Below are 27,943 nucleotides of genomic sequence, written 5' to 3' on the forward strand. Positions count from 1 at the left end.
GGTTCCAATTTGAGTTGGTAGGTATGAGAAGCGCCACCCTATAAGAGTCGTCAGAAAAATCTCATTAAAATGATTTCCATTGTTTTCAGGTAGTGGCATGGATGGCGTTAGTTGGAATGGCGTCTTACTTGAAAGCGAGCATCGCCGCCATGTTGAGAAAACATGACGGCAATCGAGCTCTGTTCTGGGGTGGAGCGATGTCTCAAATTGGATCTACAATCGGTGGTGTTTTTATGTTTTGCATTGTCAATTTCACTTCATTGTTTAAATCTGGACAAACATGCTGAAGAACATGAGCTTTTTTTTCCGACTCAGTATTATTTTTTTGTAGTGTTATGTCGTACATAGGCGTACTTAAGATATACGGAAAATATTTAAACCAGAAAATACTTTTGTCTTTTTCATACGCACATAATTTTTGTGTTTTTTTTTCTTCTATAAAATAAATGTTCGTTACAAACATATAAAAATATGGCAATTTATTCCTTACTTTACATTTATACATTAAAATATACAGACACAAATAATAACAACGCAATGTTCCTGTCTATAACGTTAGAGATACTTGCGGCTGATTTGCAGAGATTCTTGTCTGGCCCTGTGCAAGTTGCATATCCAATAACGTACGGTATGTATGACTGATCGTGCACTCCGTGGAAAAGATGGGCTTTCGGACCGGTTGCGTACACTGCGACGTCCTCGGCACCATGGGTTTCCCACTTGAGGGGCACTGCTGTTTCTTGTTGGTACTCGGCATCAACTAAAAGAAATTAAATAAGGACTTGAGATGAAATAATTGACATTCGAATATTGCTAAATTGTTTGAATTTTTTAATTTGCAACTAATTATCCCTCCAATAGTCACTGAGTTCTGGATTGTAAAAGTGTAAAGCGCTTCACAAGAACAAGTAAAAGTATATATCCTTATTTGGACCCAGTGAAATCCGGGAATGTTTTCTCAAATTAGTCATAGCAACGAATGCCTTATGATGGCCAAGACGTCACGGAATCTGGGGTAAAGTCATGTTCTCTGAGGCCTCCGTGTTTGTTTTTGATATTACCAGGTTCGATAGTACCAGCCTGACTCAAGTTACTCACCTACTCTCAATAATTAAGTTCGAATGATTGATATGATCAAGCATTCATGGGGAGTCCCGGTGGCATTATTAAGAAACCTTACATTGATACGAATAGGGGAGAAATTTAGCGTCTTGTGATTGGTCGTAAAGAGTGACGAAAAAATCACGCTCTTTTTTGCGCAGTTCGTGGTGAAGTTCAAGATGAAAGAGCAGAATGGAGGTTTTTTTCGCTTGCCATTGTGTTTACTGTATTTCGTGGTTGCAGACAGGCCCAAAACTTCATTTTCAACTGTGGGGAGGCAAAATGGGTCTGGTGCCGCGCACGCTGGACCGGAAGGGCACCGAATTCCCTCTTTAACCACTCCTTCAACATTACACCGGGGTGCCAAAACTCGAGCTTGCCCCGACTGACCAAATGTCTAGTCCAGGCACCCCCAACCTGTTGCTCCCGAGCACCACGGTGCTCCCTAAAGCACCTGACGTGCTCGATGCTCGTGTCAGATTCCGTGCTCGAGAGCACTTGATATACGCCCCAATTGAACACCTTGTACAAACTGCATTCAAGGATCCTCCTGATTTCAGACATGTATCTTAAACTTGCCGTAAAAAGGTGTTCTTCTTTCAATGATGGGTAACAGCAATGCTCGCGACAAGAAAAAGATTGAAGAGCTCTTTGGTCTAGTGTTGTGGCCTCGCGGTTGCAGAAACTTCCTTTTATTTTTCTATTTTAAATTTCGTTTGATTTTCTAATTTAATAGCAAAAGGGGAAAAAATCGTCATTCTGACTTCATTTCAAACTTCGCCAAGAGCTCCGCCAATGGTGACGCACTACTTTTGTCATTCATTGTGACCAATCACGGAATACCGAATTTCTTGTTCTAGTATCAATGTGAGGTTTGTTAATATGCGTCCGGGTGAGATCATGGCATCATGCATAAAGGCTGTGCTGATTAGGGCACGCAGATTTTGCGACATGCTATGGAGAAGCCACGTTGACGTAAATATCGTGGTGAAAAGAAAGTTTTCCCCTTTATTTCACGGGAAAAATTGAGTATTGAGTCCTGCGCAGAATAAATCTCACAGCACCAACTTTTTAGTTCGACTTGTCTGGATTCTAATCCTAGTTTCAGCATATAGATATACTTGTCCAAATATATTTACATTATTATATTAGTATATGCAATTAGCAATCTTGGTAGCAGAATTCGTCGGACGTTATCATCTTATTAGGCAGTTTGCTCTTGAGGATTAGTTCCGGGCAGCAATACGCTGTCTTGAATTTAGACATTGTTTATATGTTGGACATAAGATAAATGTAAACTATCTTACGGACTTCATCCTCAGTGAGATTTTTGCTTCTATCTTTCTTGTAACCAGGTCCATTTGCATAAATAAGCGTTGTCAATGTCAGGTTGTCGATATTAGACACTCCACCAATACCTAAAGAAAATTAAAATGTCTTTCTTATCACATTCATCTAAGTATTCTTGTTAACTTTTGCGGTAATTAATCGAATTTGATTTACCCAAGATATTGTTGCCTCTCCTTGGATAGTCTCCTCCGATTGTGAATGTGTGCGAATGGTCAGCAGTAACGACAATGAGGGTTTCTTCATTGTTCGTCATATCGATTGCCGTTTGAATGGCTTCGTCGAATTCAACGCCTTCTTCTAGAGCTTTCTTTGCCCAGTTTTCGTGGTGGGCCATGTCGATTCTACCTCCTAGAAAACAATTAGCAACAATCATCAGATAACAAGAAAATATTTTATCTATTCGACTTGAAAACGATTGTTCATCATCTCCACTTTGGGTATATTGTATGACTCTAGTAATGGCTGTTGAATCTTATTAAGATATGCCGTAATGTGACCTTATAGGTTCTTGCGCCATCATCAAAACCAATGAACGACGTTTGAGATCATAATATGATATCGGAATATTTGTCGCCATCAGCTTTATTGTTATTACCTTTTGGTGACAACGAATCCATTGCATACAGTATTTGCGTAATTTGGTATTCTGGTTCTTTTCAGAGGTTTTATATAAAATATTTGGAGGGGAATAGATTTTTGCAACTGTACCTTATATTCTTGCAAAATAATGATAAATTGTTAATTATATCCACCTTCAACGGCTAGGAAGTATCCATTGGGTCCTTTCTCTAGAATGCGTATTGCCATTTTTGTGAGCTCGACCAGATCAGGAACTTTTGCTCTTAGAAATGGCCTGTCCGTGACATACGGAAGGTGCGAGGCATTGAATAATCCTGTGGAATAAAATGTACTTCAACTCAAAACATAAACAATACGAGATTGATCATTCGCTAATTGAAAAAATTGCCTAGAAAACATACTTAACGAACCGCAAACAATATACTCGGGTAAGGGAGCCGCGGATGCAAAATTTTACCCAATGAATGGTATATGATCAGCCAACATGAAAGATATTTTTCAATATACCCACCTTTTGGTTTGTAACCACTTGGACACGAACTACACCTTCATATTTGAAACCACTTCAGGACAGCGAAAAATCATCTTTAATAAATTCAAGTTAGTCTCTTGCAGCTGCAGTATATTTTCTGATTTCTGCAGGTAGACTTTATATGAGTTGACTGTGTAAAGGCATAGTTTTTGGCTTCCTGCGTCAGCATTTTGGGCTATTTGTGATGTACTTATATTAACAATTCCTAAAGTGTTTTCAAGGCGGTTCAATGCGACCACCACACAGAATGGATATGAATCCCTTCTTTCTCTAGTCTAGAGACATCCAACGTCTATCTGCAAAAAACTGAGAATGTACCGCAGCTGCAAGTGACCCATTGTGACTTTTTAACAGGGGGATCATCTTCACTTCAGATACGACTGTAGATGCCTACCTTAGTTGTAGTCCTTAGTTGGAAGTTCTGGTATCCTTAGGCCATGGCTCTTTAGTTTAGAATCTTCTTACTTTGATGCCCGATATAGATGGGCGAGAGCCATAGTGAGATGAACAAAAATGAGACATCGTAAAAATTTACCATGAAATTATGTCGAACATATAAAGAATCTTCATATCTTAAGACAGTGGTTCTCAACCTTTTCTGACTCGTGGAGACCTTTTTAATGAATAATTTCTCAGGCGGAGCCCTGTTTAACTCGAGGAGCCCTTTATAGTATATTATTTATATGGCGGTACCCTTTAGGCCTCTTTTTTTGTTTGTGTATCAAATTTATTGATTTATTTTATTATTCTCGAGTGGCCGTGGAGCCCCTGGGAAGTACACACGGACGGGCTCCGTGGAGCACCGATTGAGAACCGCTGTCTTAAGAATAACATTGTACGAAAAAGAAAGGAAAATGGCGAGCTCATTAAGAATGTTGTCAGCTGCAAACAAAGAGACGAGAGCATCTTAAAGACGTACCTAAAAGATAATCCATTTCTTTTGGGTTGATTTGACTAAAACTCTCGTAATCTGCGACGTATTTGGCCCTCGAACCAGCGAATTTCTTGGAACTCACCCATTCTTCGAGTAGATTAGTAGAATCACTCCTGTTGCCCATTTCACCATTGTGATCTTTCACGTTGGATGGTAAGAAGACTCGATTGCCTCCGCCCAAGATAACCTGCACAGAATATAAAAAAAATACTCAAAAAGTTCTGTTTTCATCTTTTGCATAAATGTTGTGAATATTTTTATTATTCCACATAAAAAAAACACTTCTGGAATTTTGATTAGTTTCTTGGGATGTCTTGGGAACCCTACGGTTCAGCGGAACTACGTTTAACTCTTACATCGGCAATAACGAGGTATCTCGTCCAATTTTATGCTTTTTTTGGCAATCACGAAATATTTCGGCTGCTTAAAATTTTATCATTTTATCATTTCGGCAATCCAGATCCCCAGCTACTGCGTTGAAATCGTTTTTAATTGTCGGTCAAACATGTTTTCCACCCCCCCCCCAACCTGCCAGTGGGTGAGGTCAGCTTTTGTTCAAAGTGAGATAACACAAGGAGAGACACGATGTTTTTCCTTTCCCTTCGAGGTAGTATAGGATTACAGCACAAATAACAGAAAACGGTAGTTTTCTCTTCTTTGTTATTATTAATATTATTTAAACAGGTGTGGTGTAGCAATTTTTTTTTCAGAAGGTTCAGCGATTTCCACTGTGGCAGTTATAATCGGGATCAAGAGATTTTTTAAAAACCACTTAAAGGGTTAAGAAACACTGCTTTAAATTTCAAACATTTAATAACCGTGGAAGTTTAACTCTAGCGATCATAAATGCCGCTTTTTTTTACTCTAGTGATCATTTCATCACAATCATTTACTAACATCAGAGAAAAATCATTTATCCACAATTCCCTTGCCTTAGCGATCACTCAACGATGGCTTCTTCTGCCGAGTGATCACTCATTAGAGGCTTTCTTGCCTAGCTGCTCCATTTATTAACAACCCTATTAAAGAAAAATTCCCTGCGACACCATAGCCTTGCATTGTCCCTCACCAATCGATACTGGTGTCCCCTTGTAAAAACAGTCGATTGGCGGTGTACTAAAAGTTCATGTGGTCCATCCTATCCATCCCATTGAAAATTTTGAGCACTTCGATCATATCTCCTGGACACCTGCGTTCATCCAATGTAAACATATTCAGAAAATGAAGTCTATCTTCATAACTCAAGCTCCGTGGGCCAATAAGGACACGCGTAGCTCTTCTCTGCACCCCTTCAACCAAGTCTATGTCCCTCTATAGGTATGGTCTCCAAAAACTTACAGCATACTCAAGTCCAGGACGAACTAAGCCTCGAAAAAGCGGAAGAATGTCTTTAGGAGAACGCGAAGAGACCTTTTTTGAAAATGAGACCAATCATTCTACTCGCTGTTTTGACCACCGCTGAACAATGTTCAGAAAACCTAAGCCGCTCGTCAATGAGAATTCCCAAATCGGTGACCCTAGTTGCATCCGGGATAGTGACACCATTCAACTCGTAAGAGAACCGTGGGTTGTTCGAACCAAAATGAGCAACCATGCACTTATCAACGCTAAACGTCATGCTCCATTCATTTGCCCATGCTGCAATCCTGTTTAAGTTGGTCTGGAACAACACCCTATCGCTGTGATTCCCGATTACCCCCATTAGCTTCACATCATCTGCGAATTTGCTAGTAATCCCATCGATACCCTGATCGAGTTTATCGATAAAAAGGGGGAAAAAAAGGACCCGTGGCTGTCTTCCCCGAAACTCACATTTGTTGTGCGCTTCAATCTCCCAAATGGTCACATGCTCGCGACGTTCTTTATGGTAGTAACCGTTGTGCGAATAGTCATGATGTGTGAAGGGGCGGCTCTAACTCACCTGGTAGGGGCTGATTCTAGGATGAACCTGATTATTTTTTAACCATCTGAAGTCTCACACCATTATCTAGCATAGAAAGACGTCCCGCTTTTGAAGAAATTGTCCCGTTTTTTCTTTTTTGGTCCAGAATTATCGTTCTTAATTATGGCAGATAACTTTCTACACATTACAGCTCTCATTGATGAGAAATAATATTTTCAAATACAAATACAACACCACACCAGACAAATTGCCCAACAAGGTGGCTGACTTAAGAACACCATGGATCCCCGAGCCATTTTTTGGAGGCCCTACCTACTACTGCTACACCACACATGCACCCCGCCCACACCCCCCCCCCGCGGAACCCCCAACGAATCGGTACATGCATGCGGGAATGTACGTGTAGTGAAACCTGACGTGAAGTTTTTTGTTTGATTCTCTGTAATGCTTGTTATGTGTAGTGCTGCCATCTGCCACCAGTTTTTCTAACTATGAGTGAAGTGTTATGATTGAATGATTTATCGTTGTAGGACTGTTGCTCTCTGTGGCGAGACTTTTTAACGGGGAGATCGGCTCGCATTTGCGCCTTGAAGTTGGGAACCACAGAATACCAACTTCAGCCGACCACCACTGTGGGGTTCGAACCCGGATCTTCGCATCGCGAGTCCGTTTCCTTCTTCTTCGGGTTGCATTAGTGACCGCATCAATTTTATGAGAATCAGCATTAGATAGTCCAAAAATTGATAAACTTGACCCTGAATCTAATGGTATGTCTTAACACCGTTGGGGGGGGGGGTGATAAGAAAAAAACATTTCTGGCAAGGGACGGTAAAGAAAATAATGCTGGAAAAATTTGTGCTAATTAACAGTCACACTGGTGATAAGGTCGATTCAGATGATTGATTGATATGAAGAATTTGTGTATTTATTTATTGTTTTTTTTTGAACAGGATTAGGTGAACAATTATTACATGAAACTATTTTGTGCGTTCTTTTTGACAATAATAAATGATTTTTACAGTGATACAAGTGAATAGGATTGTTATCTCTCTAATAGGGTTGTTAATAAATGGAACAACTTACCCCTGGGCATGACCCCCCCCCATGGGCAGGGCTGACAGGGCAGCACTGGGGCCCGGGACAATTATCATCATTTTTTTTTTATTTTTCATGATATAAATTCGAATCCCGTGAAAAATCCGATTCGGGGGCCCATCAAAGATCCCAGCCTAGGGGCCCTACACCAAGATGTGGGGGCCATGCCCCCCGGTGGTAGTAAATTCTAACACAATTGACAAGTTTAAAAAAAATACGATAAACATATTGGGGTAAATCGATAAGCTATCCATACTCAGATCAAACATAAATATTTATCATGGGCCATTGTATTATATTTTATCATGTATATATAGTTTTTAGTTATTATAATTGCATTTTCAATTAGGTTGCTGTATTTTTTAGAAATACAGTCGAACCTCGCTATAGTGAACCCGGGATATAATAAACTCTCGGTTATAGTGAGCTTTTTCAGTGGTCCCAACTGAACACCTATTTAACTAACGTTATTTTAAATGCTTATAGTGAACTGTGTGTGAGAGAAAATGAAAGTCCGCTTATAGTGAATTGAATTGTCCCTTTCCGCAGATTTTTTTAACAGTTTTTCAAAGGTAAGTTTACACATATAAGGATCCCGAACGACAGTATTCCTTGACTTCCGTGTCAAATCTCACTTTTTCATCCTCCCCACCGTTTCTAGGAATCAACCACTGATCCACTACAAGACACCACTCTTTTCAAACTACCTTTTGAAAAATCGGAACAATAGTGGAACAGACCTAGAGTTATTAGATCTCTTAGTTAAATTTAGATCTCAAGTGCATCAAGCTTATTTTTTTGCCTCCCAATACAACCTCTGTGCTGCAACCGATGGATGGATCAGAGCGTTGTTCTCAGCCTCAAATCTCACTACAGGAAGCAGTTTGTTATGCGTATTTTGGAAAGGTATGAGATGAACAGCGAGTATAACATCTCTCTTTTGGAAGCAATCGTTTTGCTGGAGAAGTCTTGAAGACAAGTAACAGATGCAACAATTCGCAACTGCTTTGGACACACGGGTATTTCCAAGAACGTATTGGAGCAAGGAAGAGACAGTATTGCGGACGACGAAGATGAAAACCTACAGATCGCTATATGGCTGGAAAAGCATTGTGTAAATCTTTTTCAAGATGAATGTTTCCAACAAAACTACCATAAAATGCTAAGAAATATCAATGTTTCAACAAATTTGGATATAGTGAACAATGGGTTATAGCGAACTTTTAATTGGATCCGCAGACGGTTCACTGTAACGGGGTTCGACTGTATATGACATCCATATTTGTGTGTTATGGGCATCTTTTTCTCAGCCACCTAGTTGGGCATTTTGCTCGTTGTGGCCTTGTATTTATTTATATTAGTAATAATATGTAATAATACAGGGTGAGAGGGAGAGTATAATTAAAGTTCCCGTACTCTGAGTAGAGAGAGAGTTTTTTCTCAAAAACTGCTTATCCGAATACAGCAAAAATTTTATATCTTAATGAGACCATGTGAGAGAGATTTATGAAATAAAACACAAAATAGTTGAATTTTAGACCACCAGGTGAAAAAGTGGAGCTTTTTTTTTTTGCATTTTACGTTTTCCCATGGCCCATATAGCGTATATACCAAGTTCCAATGGAATACGTCCACCAGAACGGATGCTATATAGTTCTGAGTAGTTTCAGTATACTGACACAGGGCCGTCATTTCAACTTTTTCCGGGGGGGGGGGGCAAAGCACATGTACTCAATGTATGTATATATATATATATATACCATTTTTTTAGTGTATTTTCAAAAGCCGGGGGGGCGCCCCCCCCCTAAATGACGGGCCTGTACTGACACTGCTCAGACCAATGTAGCACTCGTCAGTATACTGACACTACTCCTCGGCATATGTAGCGCCCGTTCTGGAGGACGTTTTCTCCATTGAAACTTGGTAGATACGCTATATAGACCAAGGGAAAATGTAAAACGCAATAAAAGAGCTGCACTTCTTTACCTGGTGGTCAAAAACTGATTTTTTTTTTGTTTCATAAATCTCTCATTAAGATATTCTAAAAATTTGGTTGTATTCGGATAAGCAGTTTTTAGGAAAAACTACTCAGAGTATGGGAACTTTAATTATAATCACCCTGTATTTAGTAATATTTTTCGGGAATGTAAAATACTGTATTTATTCGGGCATGTATTATTATTGAGTCACATGCCCGACCGGGAATGCTAATTTTTGGAGATTTGTCCAGCCATAGAATATACAATGCAACTCAGCCCTGCTTTTTCTGCGTATGTGCTTCAGTCCTGATATAAGGATTCTTCATGCTGGCGCCTCTGCGGGTATAAACAATGTCTGAAATATCCCGGCTATAGCGAACCAAGACAATGTGAAACTTTCACAAAACATAAAGCCTTGTAAAATTGTTTCAAGCCGATTAATGTCAGAAGAAAAACCAAATGGACCTCCATTTTTACGTGCCTTGCTGCATTTTTCTCTGCGATTCTTTCTTGAAAATACTTAGTAAAAGAGGCTTATCTTGTCTTGTTTGGACAGCCATTTGTCGACGAAAGCGATTTGGTAAGGCTTTAATGCAACAGATATTGCATTCAGATTGCTTAAGATAAAATACAATGTTTTCCAAAAGTTAAGTACGTGATGGTAAAAATTCCACATAACTTCAAAAGTTTTGCTTCGATTGTCTAAAGCGACGATTCCCAACGTGGGCGTTATCGCCCCGCGATAGAATGTTCCAAGGGGGGCGGTAGAAGCTACGGGTATAACATAGGATCCTATGGGATATATTGCGTTGGGGGGTGATGGGAGAAAAAAATTTCTGAAGAAGGGGCCGATGTGTGTGGGACAAAAAAGGTTGGGAAACTATGGTCTAAAGCAGCGGTTTTCAACATTTTTTGACTCGCGGAGCCCTTTTTTAGTAAAAAAATTCTATGGCGGAGCCCTGTAGGCCCATTTTTAATTATTAATTAAAGTTACTGATTTATTTTTACTATTTAAAAATATTTATATCTATTTTTTTCAATTTTAATGTTTTTTTTTTATTTCCTAGAGAGGCCGCGGAGCCCCTGGAGAGTGCACAAGGAGCCCCAAGGGCTCCGCGGAGCACCAGTTGAGAACCGCTGGTCTAAAGGCTTCGAACCCAGAAAATCAAATTGCTTATTCCGAGAATATTTTAATAAATAAAATTATATATAGGAACAATACTCGGTTTACTGAAAATATTTTTCGATCGGGGTTCCATAAAACCCCGGGGTTGCCCGAGACACTGCTTGTTGTTGGGTGAGAGAAAGAATTGAACACATTGGTGATAGTTAGGTAGAGAGAGAAGTAGAAGTTGAGTAAAAAGGGTTAGGGAATCCTTTACGACAGCGTCCTCAACCTATGGTCCGCGGACCAGAGGTGGTTCGCGACGATGGCGTAGATGATCCGCAGGCAGACTTGATGATTTAATTCTAACTGGATGGAAAATTATTCAGCTGTTGCAATTGATATAGTAATATCCATATGGATTCACAAATAAAAATTGAGCCTTCATACTATGTTCATTATACCTCATCAAAGACAATGTGGGAAATTGCGATCCTAAATACTGGACATCACTAATTTGCAGCCCAAAAATTCAATTTACGACAAATTCGCTAATTACTGCAAAAAGAGGTGAAGGGTGGGGAAATAAAAGGTTGCTACAAATCACAGTTAACAAAAATTTGATGGAAAAAAAAACATTCAAATGACCCGATTACTGTAAAATACGCGACGTCGCCAATTTTCTTTAAAAATTTGCCATAAGTTAGCAAAATCCCGAATTGTAGTTAAAATTGCTGAAAAATTGAGGAAAAAAAGTTTAACTTGACAAAGTGAGATGAATATTTATATTTGCACAAAGAAAATATCGTAAGTTATAAAAACGCTATTTATTAATAGTATAATATATATAATAACATAGTACACATAATTATAATAACATTAGTAAAAAACGGGACAAAGGTATAAAAAGAAATTCAGAATCACTAAAAATACAGAAATGTCCCGTAATACGGAACCGTCGTGGGTCCGTCGAACGTCCACGCGAGTGGTCCGTCGAATTTTTTCAGATATTTTACTGGTCCTTGGGTTCAGAAAGGTTGAGAAACACTGCTTTAAGATATAGGAGTTCCCTGGAACATAGGTTTCTAACTGGGGTTCCATGAGATATTTTAATGAGGTTCCGTAGAATTGAAAACTGTTAAATTTTTCGTTGATGTTACAAAATAAAGTATCTACTCGTATACTATAGAAGTGTTTGTGTATTTTCGAGTTATTAGGTGGAACAATCTCGTAGTCATGAAGAATTCCACGTTGAATCTTTGAAACCTCTGGGCAATAAAATTGAATTTTTTCAAGGGTTCCCTAGGGGATAGGCAAACTACTGCCCGCGGGCCAGATGCAGCCCGACTGGACGTTCTTTCCTGCCCACCGCTGATTTTAACATATAGTATAGAAATTTTCAATTCCAGTTTTTTGATAAAAATTCATTTAAGGGGGGGGGGGTGTTCCATTATCTGCATATGCAAAATACAGTTGTGAGAATTTAGTTATGAATTGATTTGCAAACTTTTGCATATATGCATAAAAAGAAAAACGCCCTAATAAATATACTGTATATATGGATAAAGTTTTCAAATTACATTTATTTGTGTATGTTCAAAAAATGTGAAAATTAGTAACCAGTAAAAATTAGTATATTTAATATATTAGTATTAAAGAGAATTTTTATAAAATACTGTAATATTTTTTGAGTGACATTGAGTTTTACATATTGGCCCATCACTGCCCTAGAACATCGATTTTGCATTAAGATGTTCTCAATAGCATCGATATCGCTTCAACGGTTCTTAGAACATGGATGTTACTCAAACAGTTTCCTAGACCATAACTTTTTAACTTATGTTTCACTGAAGTCTAGGGTTCCACGGTTCGTAAGATGTGAAATATTTCATAAGTTGTCCAATAGAAATATCTATACCGTGGAAATGTTCGTGCTTGTTTTTTGTTCCGTGGAAACGTTTCGTGAACCATAAGCGGTTCCACATGAAGTAAAACATTGGATCTTCTGCCCATGAAAATTGCATTTTTACAAGGGTTCCCTAAAATATCGATTTTACTCTAAAGGTTCTCTGGAGCAAAGGTTTCCAAACAGGGTTCCGGGAGAGGTTTCCTGGGTTTCCGTGGCATCAAAAGCTGTAAAATACTCGATGTTGCAATAAAAGCATCTGTGTTCGATGTATATTCTTCTCGTTTGGGTAGGATTCTATGGAACCCTCGTAACCATCAAGGGTTTCATGGAACAGTCTGGCAGGAATTAACACGTTAAAAACCTCTGGTCAGATCATGGATATAGGGAACAAGAGCTGAGAAGCGCTATTCGAAATAATCCAACGAACTAGCGCAAACTATTTATCCTACGAAAACAGCCTTATTATTCCCCTGAGTCCGAATCTGATAATAAAAACGACCCTGCTTTTAAAAAGCAGTGTGGTTACACATCGAACCGCTCGTAAAAATTCAGTTATTTAACCCTTTCAGCGGCAGTGACGATATATCTCGCCATCTTGGAAGCTTTTTATTTCAGCAATGACAAGCCCAGACATTTTGTAAAGTTGATTTCTCAAAACGTTATAACCCTTTTTCCTTGCACCTGCTGAAAATCGGAATAAACCCTACTACATAAAAAGAGATATGACATTTCACAGTGATTTCTGCTATGAAGTGGTTAACAGGACGAAAAATGGTGCCGATTTTACAAAATACGGAAGATTTCAAAAAATGTAATTTCATTGGAAAGCAGTGTGATTACACATCGAACCTCTCGTATAAATTTAATTATTTAACCCTCTCAACGGCAGCGACGATATATCTCGCTTTCTTTTCGAAGCTTTTTATTTCAGCAATGACAAGCCCAGACACTTTATGTAAAGCTGATTTCTCAATAGAACACATTTTCCTTTTCCCCCTTGCACCTGCTAAAAATCGGAATAAAGCCTACTTCATAAAAAAAGAGATATGACATTTCTCTCACAGTGATTGTCGCTATGCCGTTCGAGAGATTAACCAGACAATGAAGCTGATTTTATAAAACACGGAAGATTTCAAAAATGTCATTCCATTAGACATAACACATCAAAAAAAAAAAAAAAAGCGTGTAATTGGCAACATGCATGACAAAGGTCTTTCTGTCTCTTGTTTAGCATGGAACGTACACAAAAGAATCTCGTTTCAACATTGATAGAAAAAGGGCTTAACTTTTATTTCCCACATGTCCGTGATTGATGTAACAGGAGACTACAAAGAAGATTCTTCACCATGAATGGTCAACACGCTAAAATAAAGAACCTGATTTTTTTGTGGTCCTTTATTTATTTAGTTACTTTTTTACACAGTTGCGGGTAATAAATAGTTGAATGCAAAACAAGGCGGAAACAACATTTTGTGGCTGTGTTTGTTTCACAACGAGTTTCCGAAATAGAAATAAAACACGAAACCAAGCAGTGATGTCTCTCTCAGTGGTGTTTCGTTTTGTAACGCTATAGCGTGCGTGGTCTAACGCATTTACTTCAAACAGGAAAAACCACAAAACGTGATTTTATGTGAAATTCTTCTTATAGATTATTGCAACATAATACGCGCAATTTTACTGGAAAATGAAATTCTTGCAGTGAAGTAATTCAATTTCCGCGATGGTCAAGAGATTGGAATTTGAAGAGCTTTTTTTCGTTGGCAGAAAATGGTTCTCTCGGACTGTATTTTTGTTTAGCGTGATTGTAGCGCCGTGTGTTTAAAACAGATGATACTGGATATTATGGAATTTATACCTACGTCCCTAAAATTTTCCGTTTTGTTGATTTTATTTTGTGGTGAAATATTCGTCATTTTTTTTTTTACTTTTTCCCGTCACTGATATGAAAAGAGGGAAATGGCCATTATGCATCGAATTTAGTTTTGAAACCGGAATTTTTTCGCATTGAAACATTATGAGTAGATAAAGATAGTCTATAGAGAGATATATGCGTGTAAGTTAATTTTTTAAGGAGAACCGATGTAGGACCCCGCCCGTACCGAGTGTGGGGGCCGGAAAATAATCGTGGGATCCCTAACGCGTGGATAATTTTTGCTGATTTCTTGATTCCTTACGCCATCCATTAAAAACAGCAATTTTCAGAATTTTTGTCCCCGGGAAACCATTGCGAGTTATAATATTGATATTAGTGGGAACCCTTAAAGTATAATCAATTTTCTTGGGAACCCTTGAAATAATATCCATGTTCTGGGCTTCCAGATTTAGGTTTCGCGAATTTTGTATAGATATAGATGTAGTTTTGTGTGGATATTTTTATTGCACCGCTAATGAGAAAAAATTCACAACCTTACTGCGGAACCTCTAACGAATCGGTACATGTTCGATTGTGCGTGTAAGTGTAGTAAAACCTGACGTGAAGTTTGTTTCTGTGTAAATGCTTGTTATGTGTAGTGCTGCCATCTGCCACCAGTTTTTTCTAACTATGAGTGAAGTTGAATGATTGTATCGTTGTAGGCCTGTTGCTCTCTTTGGCGAGACTTTTCAATAGGGAGATCGGCGCCTCGAAGTTGGGAACCACAGGAAACCAACTTCGAGCCACTGCGGCGACGGTGGGGTTCGAACCCGGATCCTCGCGATGCGAGTCCGTCACTATGACCAATAATCGAAAGAAACGAATTTTACCTGGTGACTTTAATTTTTACTCGGCAGCCAAGTCAAATATGGATTGGGACACCTACGAACTTGACTGGGTTGTGTCAAAACCATCGGGCGCGGTAGCCCAGGTCAATAAGATACTCGCCTAAAGTACCAAAGGATGTTTAGACGTGTCGCGAGTTCGATACCCGGTTTGTCCTTGTCAGAAACTTGCCTGACGCAGGGGTACAACAGAAACGGCAAGATGGCCACAGAAACAGATTACTACCGCAAGGAGTCCCGCACCGAAAGGTTAGCGCACCAACCTCTCGGTGAGTGCAAAAAAAGGCTGCAATCGGCAATAAAGTGTAGGTTCCGGTCTAATTAGCCGTCGTGTGCAGAAGATGACTGTGGTCCGACAAAAATGATTAAGGGTCCAAACCATCTTTAAGAGACTAAAGCTTGTGTTTGTTGGTACATAGTGTAAAATAAAAAGATCTTTAGTATCTCATCTTCCTGTGTAAATTCTCATTCACCCAATTTTGAAACTGTTCATTTCAGGCTTCGGTCAGTTCTTGTATTTTTTATAGCTCTCTAGGTGTTTTAAAAAACGTATTTTTAAATTTTGGGCAATACCCGGAACGGATACACGATTTTCCGTATAAACCAACAGGAAATTGCATTTCGGGTAACGAAGAATTGGGCTGACGAACGCGATTCCCGAACGAATTGTCTTCTGTATATATTTGCTCTTGCTATTGAAATTGAATACTTACTGCCACGGAATCCTTGGTGATTTGAGGAATCCCCAAGATTTCCGCGTTACCACGCTCGAGAATCATGAATATTTTCATCGTTCATGAGTTTTCAACTTGTTTTTATTATTAGGAAAGTTTTTAAATTTATATTACCCTGAGCGCGGGGGTCCCTTTGGAGTGTAGGGACTGGTACGGGCGCACTTATCTCCGCATGATACGAATTCAAGAGGCTTAATACGAACCTTTTCGATGTATTGACAACATTCAGGCAGATCCCAACGAGCAACTGACTCGCTTGGCACCAAAGCCGCTTGAAAGTTACTCTTAATGCAGCTTTGCTTGGCACGTGTTGCTTGTCTCTTGACCACAATCCCCAATACAAATAGGGTAGACCCACCTTCGGGTGCTTCACTGTAGTGTGAGTGAGCACTGTAGTGTAACAGGCGATGACTGCCTGCATCAGAGAGTTAGCAAATCGATCAATTTTGTATCATACTCACATGGATATCTTTTCCTGGACTGTTGCGGACAAGTTGGGTAGCTATGTCCGGGCATTTCGCGTCCGGTGTTTCTGACTCCCAGTTCCTATCGGCGACGTGTGCGTATAGTCCAGCTGGCGTGGCATGTGTAACTCTAGCAGATGTCACAAATCCAGTCTTTTTCCCTTCATAATAGATCAAAAAATTTCGGTAACAATTATATCTCTCAAGAATAGTTAATATTATAATAATATAAAAAAAAAATATTTTGCATTCGTCACCTTCATCCTGGGCCCATTTGAGAACTGAATGTACTTGGTTTGCTTTATCTAGCGATGCTGGGCAATCTCCTAATTTGACCCGACCATCCACTCCAATCGTTTGGAAGTTGGCTTTCACTCCGCAAAAATATGCTGTCGCGGTGTTCGCGGAATCCGGATTTTGCCTGTCTAGAGCGTAAGTCTAAGATAAAAACAAAATAGTTATTTTGAGCTAAATTAGATTAAATTTGCAAGGTAACCAAAATGTTCTTGCCGTTACAAAGAAACAGAAAGGCAATCCTCATCGGCAGCCAACGCTTTTTTGCTAAATTGGTTGCAGTGGCAAAGTAGTGAGAATTACACTCATGTCCATAAATTGAGGATAATGCCAGCTCCCGCAAATAAAGGTTCGGAAACAAAACAAACGTTACTTATTCATAAAGCCCATTTATTAAACAAAAGATAAAGAACAAAAACGATGGTGTATGTATGATACCATTCATAAAAACTACGATTTTTGCTCCCTGGAGCAATTGTAAAAAATATCTCCTTTACAAAAACTTACTATTACATGGTTGGTATGATGGTTAATACATTGTATGTCTCCCATGCGATGAAATACAGTCCGTACAACGCCTAGGTATGCTGAGTATCAAATTATCGATCTGATCTTGGGGAAGATCACTCCACTCAGCAAGCAATGCTCTCCGAAGTTCCGGTACACATGTAGGAGGTGGTTGACGGGCTGCTACTCGTCGGCCAAGCATGTCCCACACATGCTCTATCGGATTCAAGTCAGGTGAGAATGCTGGCCATTCCATACGGGTTATATCCTCAGATTCAAGGCATTCGTTTACGGTGTTTGCTCGGTGAGGACGGGCGTTGTCATCCATAAGCACAAATTCTGCGCCCTTGGCACCCCTAAACAAACGTACATGTTGTTCCAGAATGATGACCCGATAAATTTGGGCTTTCATGGTTCCGGTTTGAACATGCAGATCTGTTCTGGAACCCAGTATAATTCCATCCCAAACGAGCAATGCTGCACCACCGTAACGGTGTCGTTCAATGATGTTGTCTTGGTGGTAACGGGTACCTGGCGTTCTCCATATGAAAGTCCGACGTGAATCAGACTGCAAGCTAAACCTGGACTCGTCGGAAAACATCACACAAGCCCACTGTGACGATGTCCACATTGCATGTTCTCTACTCTAGGCTAATCGCTGTCGACAGTGAGTTGCCGTGAGCGGAACACATCTGACAGGCCTGCGAGCATATAGACCAATATCTCCCAAACGTCTGTACACGGTTTGCCTTGAAACTGTGGTACCCGTGGCTGCAGATAGCTGACGAGACAGGTCGGATGCTGTGCTCCGTCTGCTTCTTTTGGCAGTTACTGCCAAATACCGATCTTCATTCGGCGTTGTAACTCGGGGGCGACCTGTACTGTACGTCTACTGACATTTCCGTTATCTTGGAATCGTTGCCAAAGCCTAGAGATGACACTTCCATCTGAGTACGCCCACATTCCAGGCGGCCGATAGTTCTACCACGTAAAAAATCATCCACATGCGTCCTCTGTGTCATAACTATTCGCTTATGGCACTGAGCGCCTTACAGAACTCTTGTAAACAATTTCACTTCTTTGCCACCATTCCTTATATACCCCCCTCTTACACTATCGTCATTGTGACGTACTATCGGCATCATCTGGTGGCTTCCTGAAATTTGCATATCATTCTTGCAGATGTGTGTGATAATTCTACAGGTGAAATTTTTACTTTAGATTTCAATTTCCGATCTTCGATCGCTTCGATTTCTGGGATATTTTAAAAGAGGCACGGAAAAAATAAAGTGAGAGAGGAGTCATGATAAGTAGTTAAGGGTGCCACAGAGAACTCAGAAAAAAATTTAGATGTGAAGAAATGAAGCTTTTAATTGAAATATAGTGGGGGAAATGTGACTACTTTCAGAGCCTATAGAACCTGGACCATTTTAATGCATGGGCCCATCTGGGGTCTTATGCCCATTGAAGGCCTACATTTGGTATTACCATTTTCGAGAGTAAACAAATAACATACATGCATACAAATAAGTTGTTACTTCCAGCTATTAAGAGGCCACAGAATATCACTTTTATCGGAAACAAATCACGTTGAGACAGCCCTGCATGAAACCCCAACAAAAAAAGAAACTCACTGAACTCTAGCTCATGGTAGGCGCGAATCCAGGGTGATATGTAGGGAGGGAGAATTTATTGCGTAGGTTCATTGGATTGTCTCCACAGACCGATTTTTCCTATATAATTTGGCTCTTGGCAGGGGTGATTGCTCCTACTCTTTTCTGGATTCCCGCCTGACCCAGGAGTTGACCTTATTTATAAAGTTTATGTTCATTATAAATTTAGTTTTAACTAAATTCAATTTAGTAAGAAGGGTTTCTTTCCTGGGTGAGGGTTCTGGATAAGACTAGTGGGGACCACGAGAAGAAATATGGCCCGAAAGGGCCATGAGCTGGAAAAGGGTTTGAAATTATGGCCCAGAAGGTACAGTGAGTACAGAGGATGTTTCTAAGAAATTTTCCGCCAGTTAACATCAAATTTCCACCACCAGAGCATTTTGCAACCGGAGACCATCCACAAAAAAGCACTGTAATGCCGATGAGTATTGCTGTTTTAGAACCAAACCTCTCAACATTGCTTTAATGATTAACGGTGCGATATTTAATGCCTAGTTTTTTCCCCGATCACAAATGAACAAAAATCAGTGATTTTCGTTACTCACTTTAGCTAATGACACAAACGGGAACTTATCAAATGCTAACAGCTCTTCTTCACCACTCTTATTAGCCTTTTGGCCCTTATAAATTCTCATAGCCGTCACACTCGGGATACCCATACCGTCTCCCAAGAAGAAGATGACATTCTTGGCAATTCCATTCATCTGCTGCAATTCGATCGATGACTTGAGAGTTTCACGGCCTTTCCTTTCCCAATAAGATCCAAACTCTATTAACAAAAGAAAAAAATGAATATCATGAAAATTGATGTAAAATTTTAGGCAACGTCACCAAAATACATATTTCTTATGGGTTTTAAAGCATGTCTGGGAGGGATGAAACTTGCGTCAATCGTGACTACGCATTTCATCATGTTACGATTGGTTTTTTATTACGAAAGCTGAGTCATTGACAGGTATTTTGAGGGGATATCAAGGGCGAACACATAAATTACCAAGGAAAAAAAAGAGAGTGAGATCGCCATTTTCCATTAACCTGTTACGGAATCTCTGAAATAAGTAGTTGTTGGCAGATCACGTTCCCCTTGACCTTGGGGAAGTTGAGTACAAGAAACTCTGTTGCCAAGATAATTGGATGAATGCGGTTCTGCCCCCTCCACAATCTTATATTATTTTGATATGTAGATACTTATAGAATGCGCTGAGTTTGAGATCTCTATTCACAGCGCAATGCTCTTTTTCCCCATTCAAGATCCTCTGCTGGAGTTTCTTCAACTCATTTATTCTCTCGGCAGTCAGAGCTACCCATACCAGACAAGGGGCCCCGGTGTGAAAATAATGGTGGGGCTAGGGGTGTTTTGACAATTTCGGAGGTCTATAAAAATTTCTGTAGGCTCTTTAGCCGAGATTTTATTACTTTTTTTTTTTGGGGGGGGGGGGAAGGTGATCTGCACATAATATCCATACGAAAAAATATCTACGCATAATTGAAGAAGAATCATCACAAAATTAGTAAAAATTTCGCATTGATGGAAATTTAGAACTGAAGAAAATTTTAAATTGATAAAAGTAATGATAATTCAAAATTGATAAATTAAAAATAAGAAATCGAATTCCATATCAACTTCGAAAATTCAGAATTAGAGAAAAATAAATAATCTCTCAGTTATTGTGAGAGAAATAATTACAGAATTAATGGAAGAAATATAGCCCTGGAATATATTAATGGAAGAAACAGCCCTGGAATATATTAATGGAAGAAACAGCCCTGGAATATTAATGGAAGAAATAACTCCGCAATAAATGAAATAAATAATCCCAGAATTAATAAAAAAGTAATCCCAGAATTAATAAAAAAATAATCCCAGAATTAATAAAAAAATAATCACAGAATTAATAAAAAAAATTATTTCCCAGAATTAATAAAAAAAATTATTTCCCAGAATTAATAAAAAATAATCCCAGAATTAATAAAAAATAATCCCAGAATTAATAAAAAATAATCCCAGAATTAATAAAAAAATCATCCCAGAATTAATAAAAAAATTATCCCATTACTAAAATTGAAGAAATAATCCCAGAATTAAAATTAAAAAAATAATCCCAGAATTAAAATTAAAAAAATAATCCCAGAATTAACAAAAAATTATTCCAGAATTAATTAAAAAACTATCCCAGAATTAATTAAAAACTAGCCCAGAATTAATTAAAAAATTATCTGAGAATTAATGAGAGAAATAATTCCAGCACACCGGTAACAATTCAGAATTCATGAAGGAAATCATTTCAGAATTTATAAAAGCATTCGATAATTTGTGGGCCGTTGTTTGATTCGGGAATCTTTGGTCCCTTTGGGCCCCCAAACTAGAAACTGCAGTTATCCACCCCGGGGCAAACACCAATTTTTGTGCTTCTCCCATTATGATTTTGGGTGAACAAAGGGAAATTCGGAACCCATGGCATCAAATACACCCGCCTTTTATCACTCATGGCTCAGCAGCGGAGTCCCCCTTTCGCACACCTTTGTTTTACTTAATTTCCATTTCTATCACCGTAAATGCGGCGCTTCCTCATTGCCCATGGTCTGGTGTGACCGCAACTGTCACACATTCCCTTAAGGGCAGCTCTGTTGTATATTTTCAGGACGCAACAGCTTTTTTGACCACTAAAACCAATTTTAATCATAAAAATCCAACTAGTGTGCCCAGTCAAGCCAACACGCGTCTTGCTGAGTTCTTAAGGCTCGTTTACAAGCGTCAAGTAGTTAATTTTAAGTCGTCAAGGCTCAATAGACTGTCCCAACGTAAACAATCAAGTAGTCAATGCTCATTGGATAATACGAGGCCGCACATACTGGTGCATGCTCATAGGGCCTACTTAACCGAAAAAAATCCGGTTTATGTACTTGGCAATTAAACAATTTGACAACTTAACAACTAAACAGCGTGTAAACGATCCTTAACGTCTGCGTACATCCCAAGATGGTCTCTCAGGGCGGTCAGCGGTCATGTCTGTTTGTCCGCATACATTTTAAAGTACTATGCGACTTAAAATTTAGTTAAATGTTAAACTTCTTGACGCTTTTGTAAACGGGCCTATATTTCAAGTAAGAATGAGCTCAAATACTTCTGATTAGATCAAGGGTCCTCAACCCTTTGGAGAGGGTGGTCCACTTCATAGGTTTGGAAAAGTGTCACGGCCATTTGAGTGATTATGGAAATGTGCCAAGAGCCACTTAAGTGACCTCGAAATGTGCCAAGAGCCACTTAAGTGACCTCGAAATGTGCCAAGAGAAACTCAAATGATCTGTAAATGTTCTGCGAGCGACTCAAGCGATCTGTAAGCGTGCTGCGAGGTGCTGAAGTGATCTGTAGGTGTGCTGCGAGCCACTCGAAGCGTCCCACGGGCCACTCAAGTGATTTGGAAGTGTGCCGTCATTCACTCAAATAATCTCCAGATATACTACATGCCACTAAAGTCAGCTGGAGATGTGCCGTGGGTCGCTCAAGTGATTTTGAAATGTGCTTTTGCGTCTCTTGGGGGATCTGGATATGAGCCGTTGGCAGCTTAAATGATTTGGAAATGAGTCACGGACTACTTAAGTGATTTGATAACCTTTCGTAGGCCACGCGAGTGGTTTGGGTTTTTTTTTTGTTGCGGGCCACATCAGATGACTCCGAGGGCCTGCGAAATTTTGCCCCGGCCATGGGTTGAGCGTTTATAGATTAGATCATCGTTTCTCAACCTTTCTGAACCGAAGGACCAATAAAATATCTGAAACAATTCGACGGACCACTTATGTCTGGTATTATGGGACGTTCCTGTACTGAATTGTTTTGTACATTTGTCCCTTTTTTTCAACGATGCTCACTTAAATTTGTAATGTTTAATAAAGTCGTAAATAAATGGAATTTTCATAACTTATTATGATAACTATAGCTGTAAATACTCATCATACATATATCAGGTTCAACAATTTTTCTCAATTTTTCAGCTATTTTAACTACAATAGGGGATTTTCTCTACTTAAGAGGTACACATGACGTTCAAATGAAAATTTCTTATTGCTGTATATATCTTGCTAAAAATGCTTTAATGACATTTCAGTACCAATATAATAACAATTTCAGGTCTCTCATGATGATGAGACAAATAATTTTATATTTATTGGTAGTAATCGTTTCAGAACCATAATGGAAGAAATAACATCAAGACATAATTTCAGAATTAATGGAAGACGTAATTTCAGAATTAATGGAAGACATAATTTTAGAATTAATGGAAGACGTAATTTCAGAATTAATGGAAGACATAATTTTAGAATTAATGGAAGACGTAATTTCAGAATTAATGGCAGACATAATTTTAGAATTGAGGGAAGACGTAATTTCAAAATTAATGGAAGACATAATTTTAGAATTGAGGGAAGGCATGATTTCAGTATTAATGGAAGACATAATATCAGAATTAATGAAAGCTGTAATTTCAAAATTGATGGAAAAATTTAACTTCAGAATTATTGGGAAGACATAATTTTTCAAAATTGATGGAAAAATTTAACTTCAGAATTATTGGGAAGACATAATTCCATAATTGATGGAAGACATAATTTTTCAAACTTGATGGAAAAATTCAACTTCAGAATTATTGAGAAGACGTAATTTCAGAACTAATGAGAAGACATTATTTCAGAACTAATGAGAAGACATTATTTCAGAATCAATGGAAGACATAATTTCAGAATCAATGGAAGACATAATTTCAGAATCAATGGAAGACATAATTTCGGAATAGAGGGAAGGCATGATTTCAGTATTAATGGAAGACATAATATCAGAATTAATGGAAGCCGTAATTTCAAAATTGATGGAAGACATAATTCCATTATTGATGGAAGACATAATTCCATAATTGATGGAAGACATAATTCCATAATTGAGGGAAGACATAATTCCATAATTGAGGGAAGACATAATTCCATAATTGATGGAAGACATAATTTTTTAAAATTGATGGAAAAATTCAACTTCAGAATTATTCGGAAGATATAATTTCATATTGATGGAAAAATTCAGCTTCAGAATTATTGGGAAGACATAATTTCAGAACTAATGAGAAAACATAATTTCAGAACTAATGAGAAAATATAATTTCAGAATTAATGGAAGACATAATTTCAGAATTAATGGAAGACATAATTTCAGAATTAATAGAAATTAGATTGAGAACCCAATCTTCAGAATTGATGACACAATTGTGAAATTGTGTCACCAATTCTCTGAATTACACATTGAATTTCTCGGTGACATAATAATGAATCATAACCGCGGACGTTTTCGTAAAATGAAATAGACATCACATGGAAAATCAATGGAAAAACAATACTACACTTCCTGAATAATAATCAGGTAAATGCATGCCCGTCATATATTACAGGACACGTATACCCTGCTTCCGGGAGTAATAAATGAATAAACTTACGTGTTTTATGGTAGTTTTTTTTTCTTCAAAAAAAGACAACTTATTATCATCGCTTGTCCCAGATGATAATCATCGCGAGTTTTGTTACTGCACGTCTCTGCCGGTACATTGAACCGGCATTCATTTGCATACGCTATCTTCCCGTCATCCACCGCTAATCGGATCTAATATAACCGTTTGTATCTCCAAACGATTCGGATGGAGATACATAATTACGATTATTTATATGTAATTAATATTATAGCTTAAATCGTGTTAATTTTAGTTTTTTTTGTTGAATTCTCAAAATTTTTAATGTACGTGTCCAGAAAGTCTTTTTTTTTTTTCATTTTTCTTGTCAACCGTTGGTTGTAGACTAGAATTATCGATCGCAAAAATGTTTCAAAAGTAAATATTTGTATTGTGTAGGCTGACAATATCTGCTCGATAAAAAAAAAAAAAAAAAAACAGGAAATTGAGCTTCGAAGTATGGGAAACACGGGAAATTGCCATTTATCGCCAAAAGTAAGCAAAGTTGCCAACTCGTGCAAGGATCGCAGAAACGCCACCAATGCGGGGAATGAAGCGCCACTTTTCAAAATAAAAAATAACATGGCAAATATGTCAGATGAATATTCTTATTTGTAGTCGTAATTATAGTAATGTAATTTCTGAGTTGGGAAGATAATTTTAATCGTTGATTTGAAGAATAAAATGAAAAATTAAAAGTCAAGTTGGCTTCGTAGAAAATACGTGAAAAACCGGGGCATTTTGTAACCTTGATAGCAAAAAAAACCAGAAAAAACCGGGATTGTCCTGGGACATATGGGACGCACGGTCACCCTAATATTCTGGTATTTTTACGGGGAAAAATTACAAAGTTTAATTTTCTAGGGAGAGTTTGTATTTTTGGAAGTATGCACCAAAAACACAAGAGAAAATTAAAAAAATCGTCAACTTTGAAATTGAATATCTCGCTTAGTTTTATAGTTGTTATAGCGATGAAATTTGTTTTGTTTGCCTACGAGTTCGGGGATTCGCAAAAATTTTGGGAATGCCAATAAACCCGTGATATTGGTGGGGGAAGCCAGCATCAAAAAACGCATACATAATTCCAAAATGTACAGAAATGATAATAAAATTTAACTACACAAAAATATACGAAAGATTAACAGGAAGTGATAGCAATTAATGAAATAATGAAATAAATTGTGTCAGATGAAATAAAAATTTAGAATCAGTGAAAGAAATAATTTCAGAATCAGTGAAAGAAATAATTTCAGAATCAGTGAAAGAAATAATTTCAGAATCAGTGAAAGAAATAATTTCAGAATCATTAAAATAAATAATTTCAGAATCATTAAAAGAAATAATTTCAGAATCATTAAAAGAAATAATTTCAGAATCATTAAAAGAAATAATTTCAGAATCATTAAAAGAAATAATTTCAGAATCATTAAAAGAAATAATTTCAGAATCATTAAAAGAAATAATTTCAGAATCATTAAAAGAAATAATTTCAGAATCATTAAAAGAAATAATTTCAGAATCAATGAAGATACAGAATTACTTCCAGAAATAATTACTGAAGATTCTGAATTACTAGAAGAAATAATTATTAAAAATTCTGAATTACTGTAAGAAAAAATGACTGAAAATTCTCTTTCTCTCTCTCTCTCTCTCTCTCTGAATTACTTCAGAATTTAAGACGAAATAATTTCAGAATTAATGAAATAAATAATTTCAGAATTAATGAAATAAATAATTTCAGAATTAATGAAATAAATAATTGCAGAATTATTGAAATAAATAATTTCCAAATTAAAGACACAAATAATTTCAGAATCGATGGAAGAAACAAATTTCAGAACACAGTACATGAGAATTCAGAATTGGTAAAAGAAATAATTTCCGAATTTATAGATTCAGAATTAGTGAGAGAAAGAATTACTGAATCAGTGTAAATTTAAGGAAATAATTTTCAGATGAAAGAAAAATTAGAAAGCGATGTGCAAGAATTTTTTTTTTTTCAGAATTCATGTAAAAAATAATTTCACACTAAATGAAAATTCAGAATCAAAAAAGGTAATAATAATTTCAGACTCACAATGAGAAAATTCAGAATAAAAAAAAAACGAAATAATTTCAGACTCAATAAAAATTGAGAATGAATTTGATCTAATTTTAGATTCAATCAAAATTCAGAATAAAAGAAAGAAATAATTTCAGATTTAATGGAAATTCTGAATTTAAAAAAATAATTTCAGGCTCAATCTCAAAATCAGAAACAGAAATAATTTCAGGCTCAATCAAAATTCACAATCAAATAAAGAAATAATTTCAGCTTCAATGGAAATTCAGAATGAAAAACAAGAAATAATTTCAGACTCACTGGAAATTCATTATGAAAAGAAAGAAAATTTAAAAATCGATCTAAATTCAGAATTTACGAAAGAAATAATTTCAGATTAAATTAAAATTCAGAATTAAAAAAAATAATTTCAGATTAAATTAAAATTCAGAATTAAAAAAAATAGTTTCAGATCCAATAAAAATTCAGTATTGAAAAAAAGATAATTTCGGGCTCACACAATGAAAATTTATAGTTAATGAAAAAAATAATTTCAGACTCAATCAGAAAAAAAAGAAATAATTTCAAATTCAATCGATGAATGAATAATTGCAGACTCAATGAAAGTTCAGAATTTACCAAAGAAACAATTCCAAATCAATGAAAATTCAGAACTTATAAAAGAAACAATTTCCAAATCAATGAAAATCAATGAAAGTTCAGAATTTATGAAAATTCAGAATCAATGAGAAAAATAATTACTGAATCAGGAAAAATTCAGGACTTAATGGGATCCTTCCATTAATTCACCAATGCTTTCAAAAATTCCACTATTGTTATAGGAAGCTAATAATAGATCTTGATACAAATAGAATGGTTCGTTTAGATCATAGTTTCCCAACCTTTTTTGTCCCATCGCCCCCAACACAATCTAACCCATAGGATCCTATGTTATACCCGTAGCTTCTACCGCCCCCCTGGAACACTCCATCGCCCCCCAGGGGGCTGTTAACGCCCACGTTGGGAATCCCTGGTTTAGATAGAGCAGAAAAAGAAGGAATTTGCCGTAAGAAAAATATTATCACCGTATGCAGAGAGAGATGATATTTTTTACGAAATTGAACTTTCTTACCTTCTTGTGCGGAAACAACATAAATGGCGAATCCAACAAGTAAAGCGAATGTTTCCCGCCGAAAATACATGTTGTTATTTGTACTCAATCAAATGTCTTCCGTGAAAGTATGTTTTGTTGATGGCATTCCTGGGGCCCGGCATCGAGTGAAGTGAGTAAGTAGTAGGACATTACTTGCCGAGCTAACAAAACTGATAAAAAAGAAAACTAGATAAAAGTAGTAATTTTCTAACGCAAAAATTGGCACGCGTTTCGATATCGTTTCAACGCCAAGATTTGGCGAAACGGCGATGATCATTGACCTTGGAGTATGTAGTATATACAAATGCATGAGTATTTTTCTTTTCTCTTCGAGTTCATGTCTT

At 37.4% G+C, this 27,943-nt stretch overlaps 2 protein-coding genes across 3 annotated transcripts in view; one reads left to right on the forward strand and one right to left on the reverse strand.

Moving 5' to 3' along the window:
• Window positions 1-465, forward strand: part of LOC149072704 (solute carrier family 52, riboflavin transporter, member 3-A-like) — a 38,205-nt gene extending 37,740 nt beyond the window's left edge. The window contains exon 6 of one of the 2 annotated variants that reach the window (XM_089246200.1): window positions 90-464. In XM_089246200.1, coding sequence (XP_089102326.1) covers window positions 90-287 — 198 coding nt within the window. In that variant the 3' untranslated portion in view covers window positions 288-464. Of the gene's footprint in view, window positions 1-89 lie in introns of both variants that reach the window. The other variant, XM_089246199.1, reaches the window with a different exon arrangement.
• On the reverse strand, window positions 465-27,774 carry LOC149072705 (alkaline phosphatase-like). Its single transcript, XM_089246198.1, has 9 exons — window positions 27,579-27,774; window positions 19,462-19,685; window positions 16,700-16,880; window positions 16,440-16,603; window positions 4,482-4,683; window positions 3,204-3,344; window positions 2,605-2,799; window positions 2,409-2,519; window positions 465-760 (listed from the first exon to the last, which is right to left on the reverse strand). Exons 1-9 carry the CDS (start codon window positions 27,646-27,648, stop codon window positions 498-500), a joined length of 1,551 nt encoding a protein of 516 aa, XP_089102324.1. The 5' UTR covers window positions 27,649-27,774; the 3' UTR covers window positions 465-497.
• Window positions 27,775-27,943: the final 169 nt, after the last annotated feature.

This window comes from Pholcus phalangioides, unplaced genomic scaffold, assembly GCF_987345545.1.
Source record: "Pholcus phalangioides strain wild (caught in Gottingen) unplaced genomic scaffold, Ppha-v1.0 ptg000017l_1, whole genome shotgun sequence".
Taxonomy (NCBI): domain Eukaryota; kingdom Metazoa; phylum Arthropoda; class Arachnida; order Araneae; family Pholcidae; genus Pholcus; species Pholcus phalangioides.

What these genes read in the sequence shown, in the direction of transcription:
- LOC149072705 (XM_089246198.1), bottom strand. Translation starts at nt 27,648, where the DNA reads ATGTATTTTCGGCGGGAAACATTCGCTTTACTTGTTGGATTCGCCATT. An exon ending in TGTTGTTTCCGCACAAGAAG is followed by an intron (nt 19,686 to 27,578) that starts GTAAGAAAGTTC and finishes TTTTGTTAATAG; the next exon opens with AGTTTGGATCTTATTGGGAA. An exon ending in ATACTTCCTAGCCGTTGAAG is followed by an intron (nt 2,800 to 3,203) that starts GTGGATATAATT and finishes ATTGTTTTCTAG; the next exon opens with GAGGTAGAATCGACATGGCC.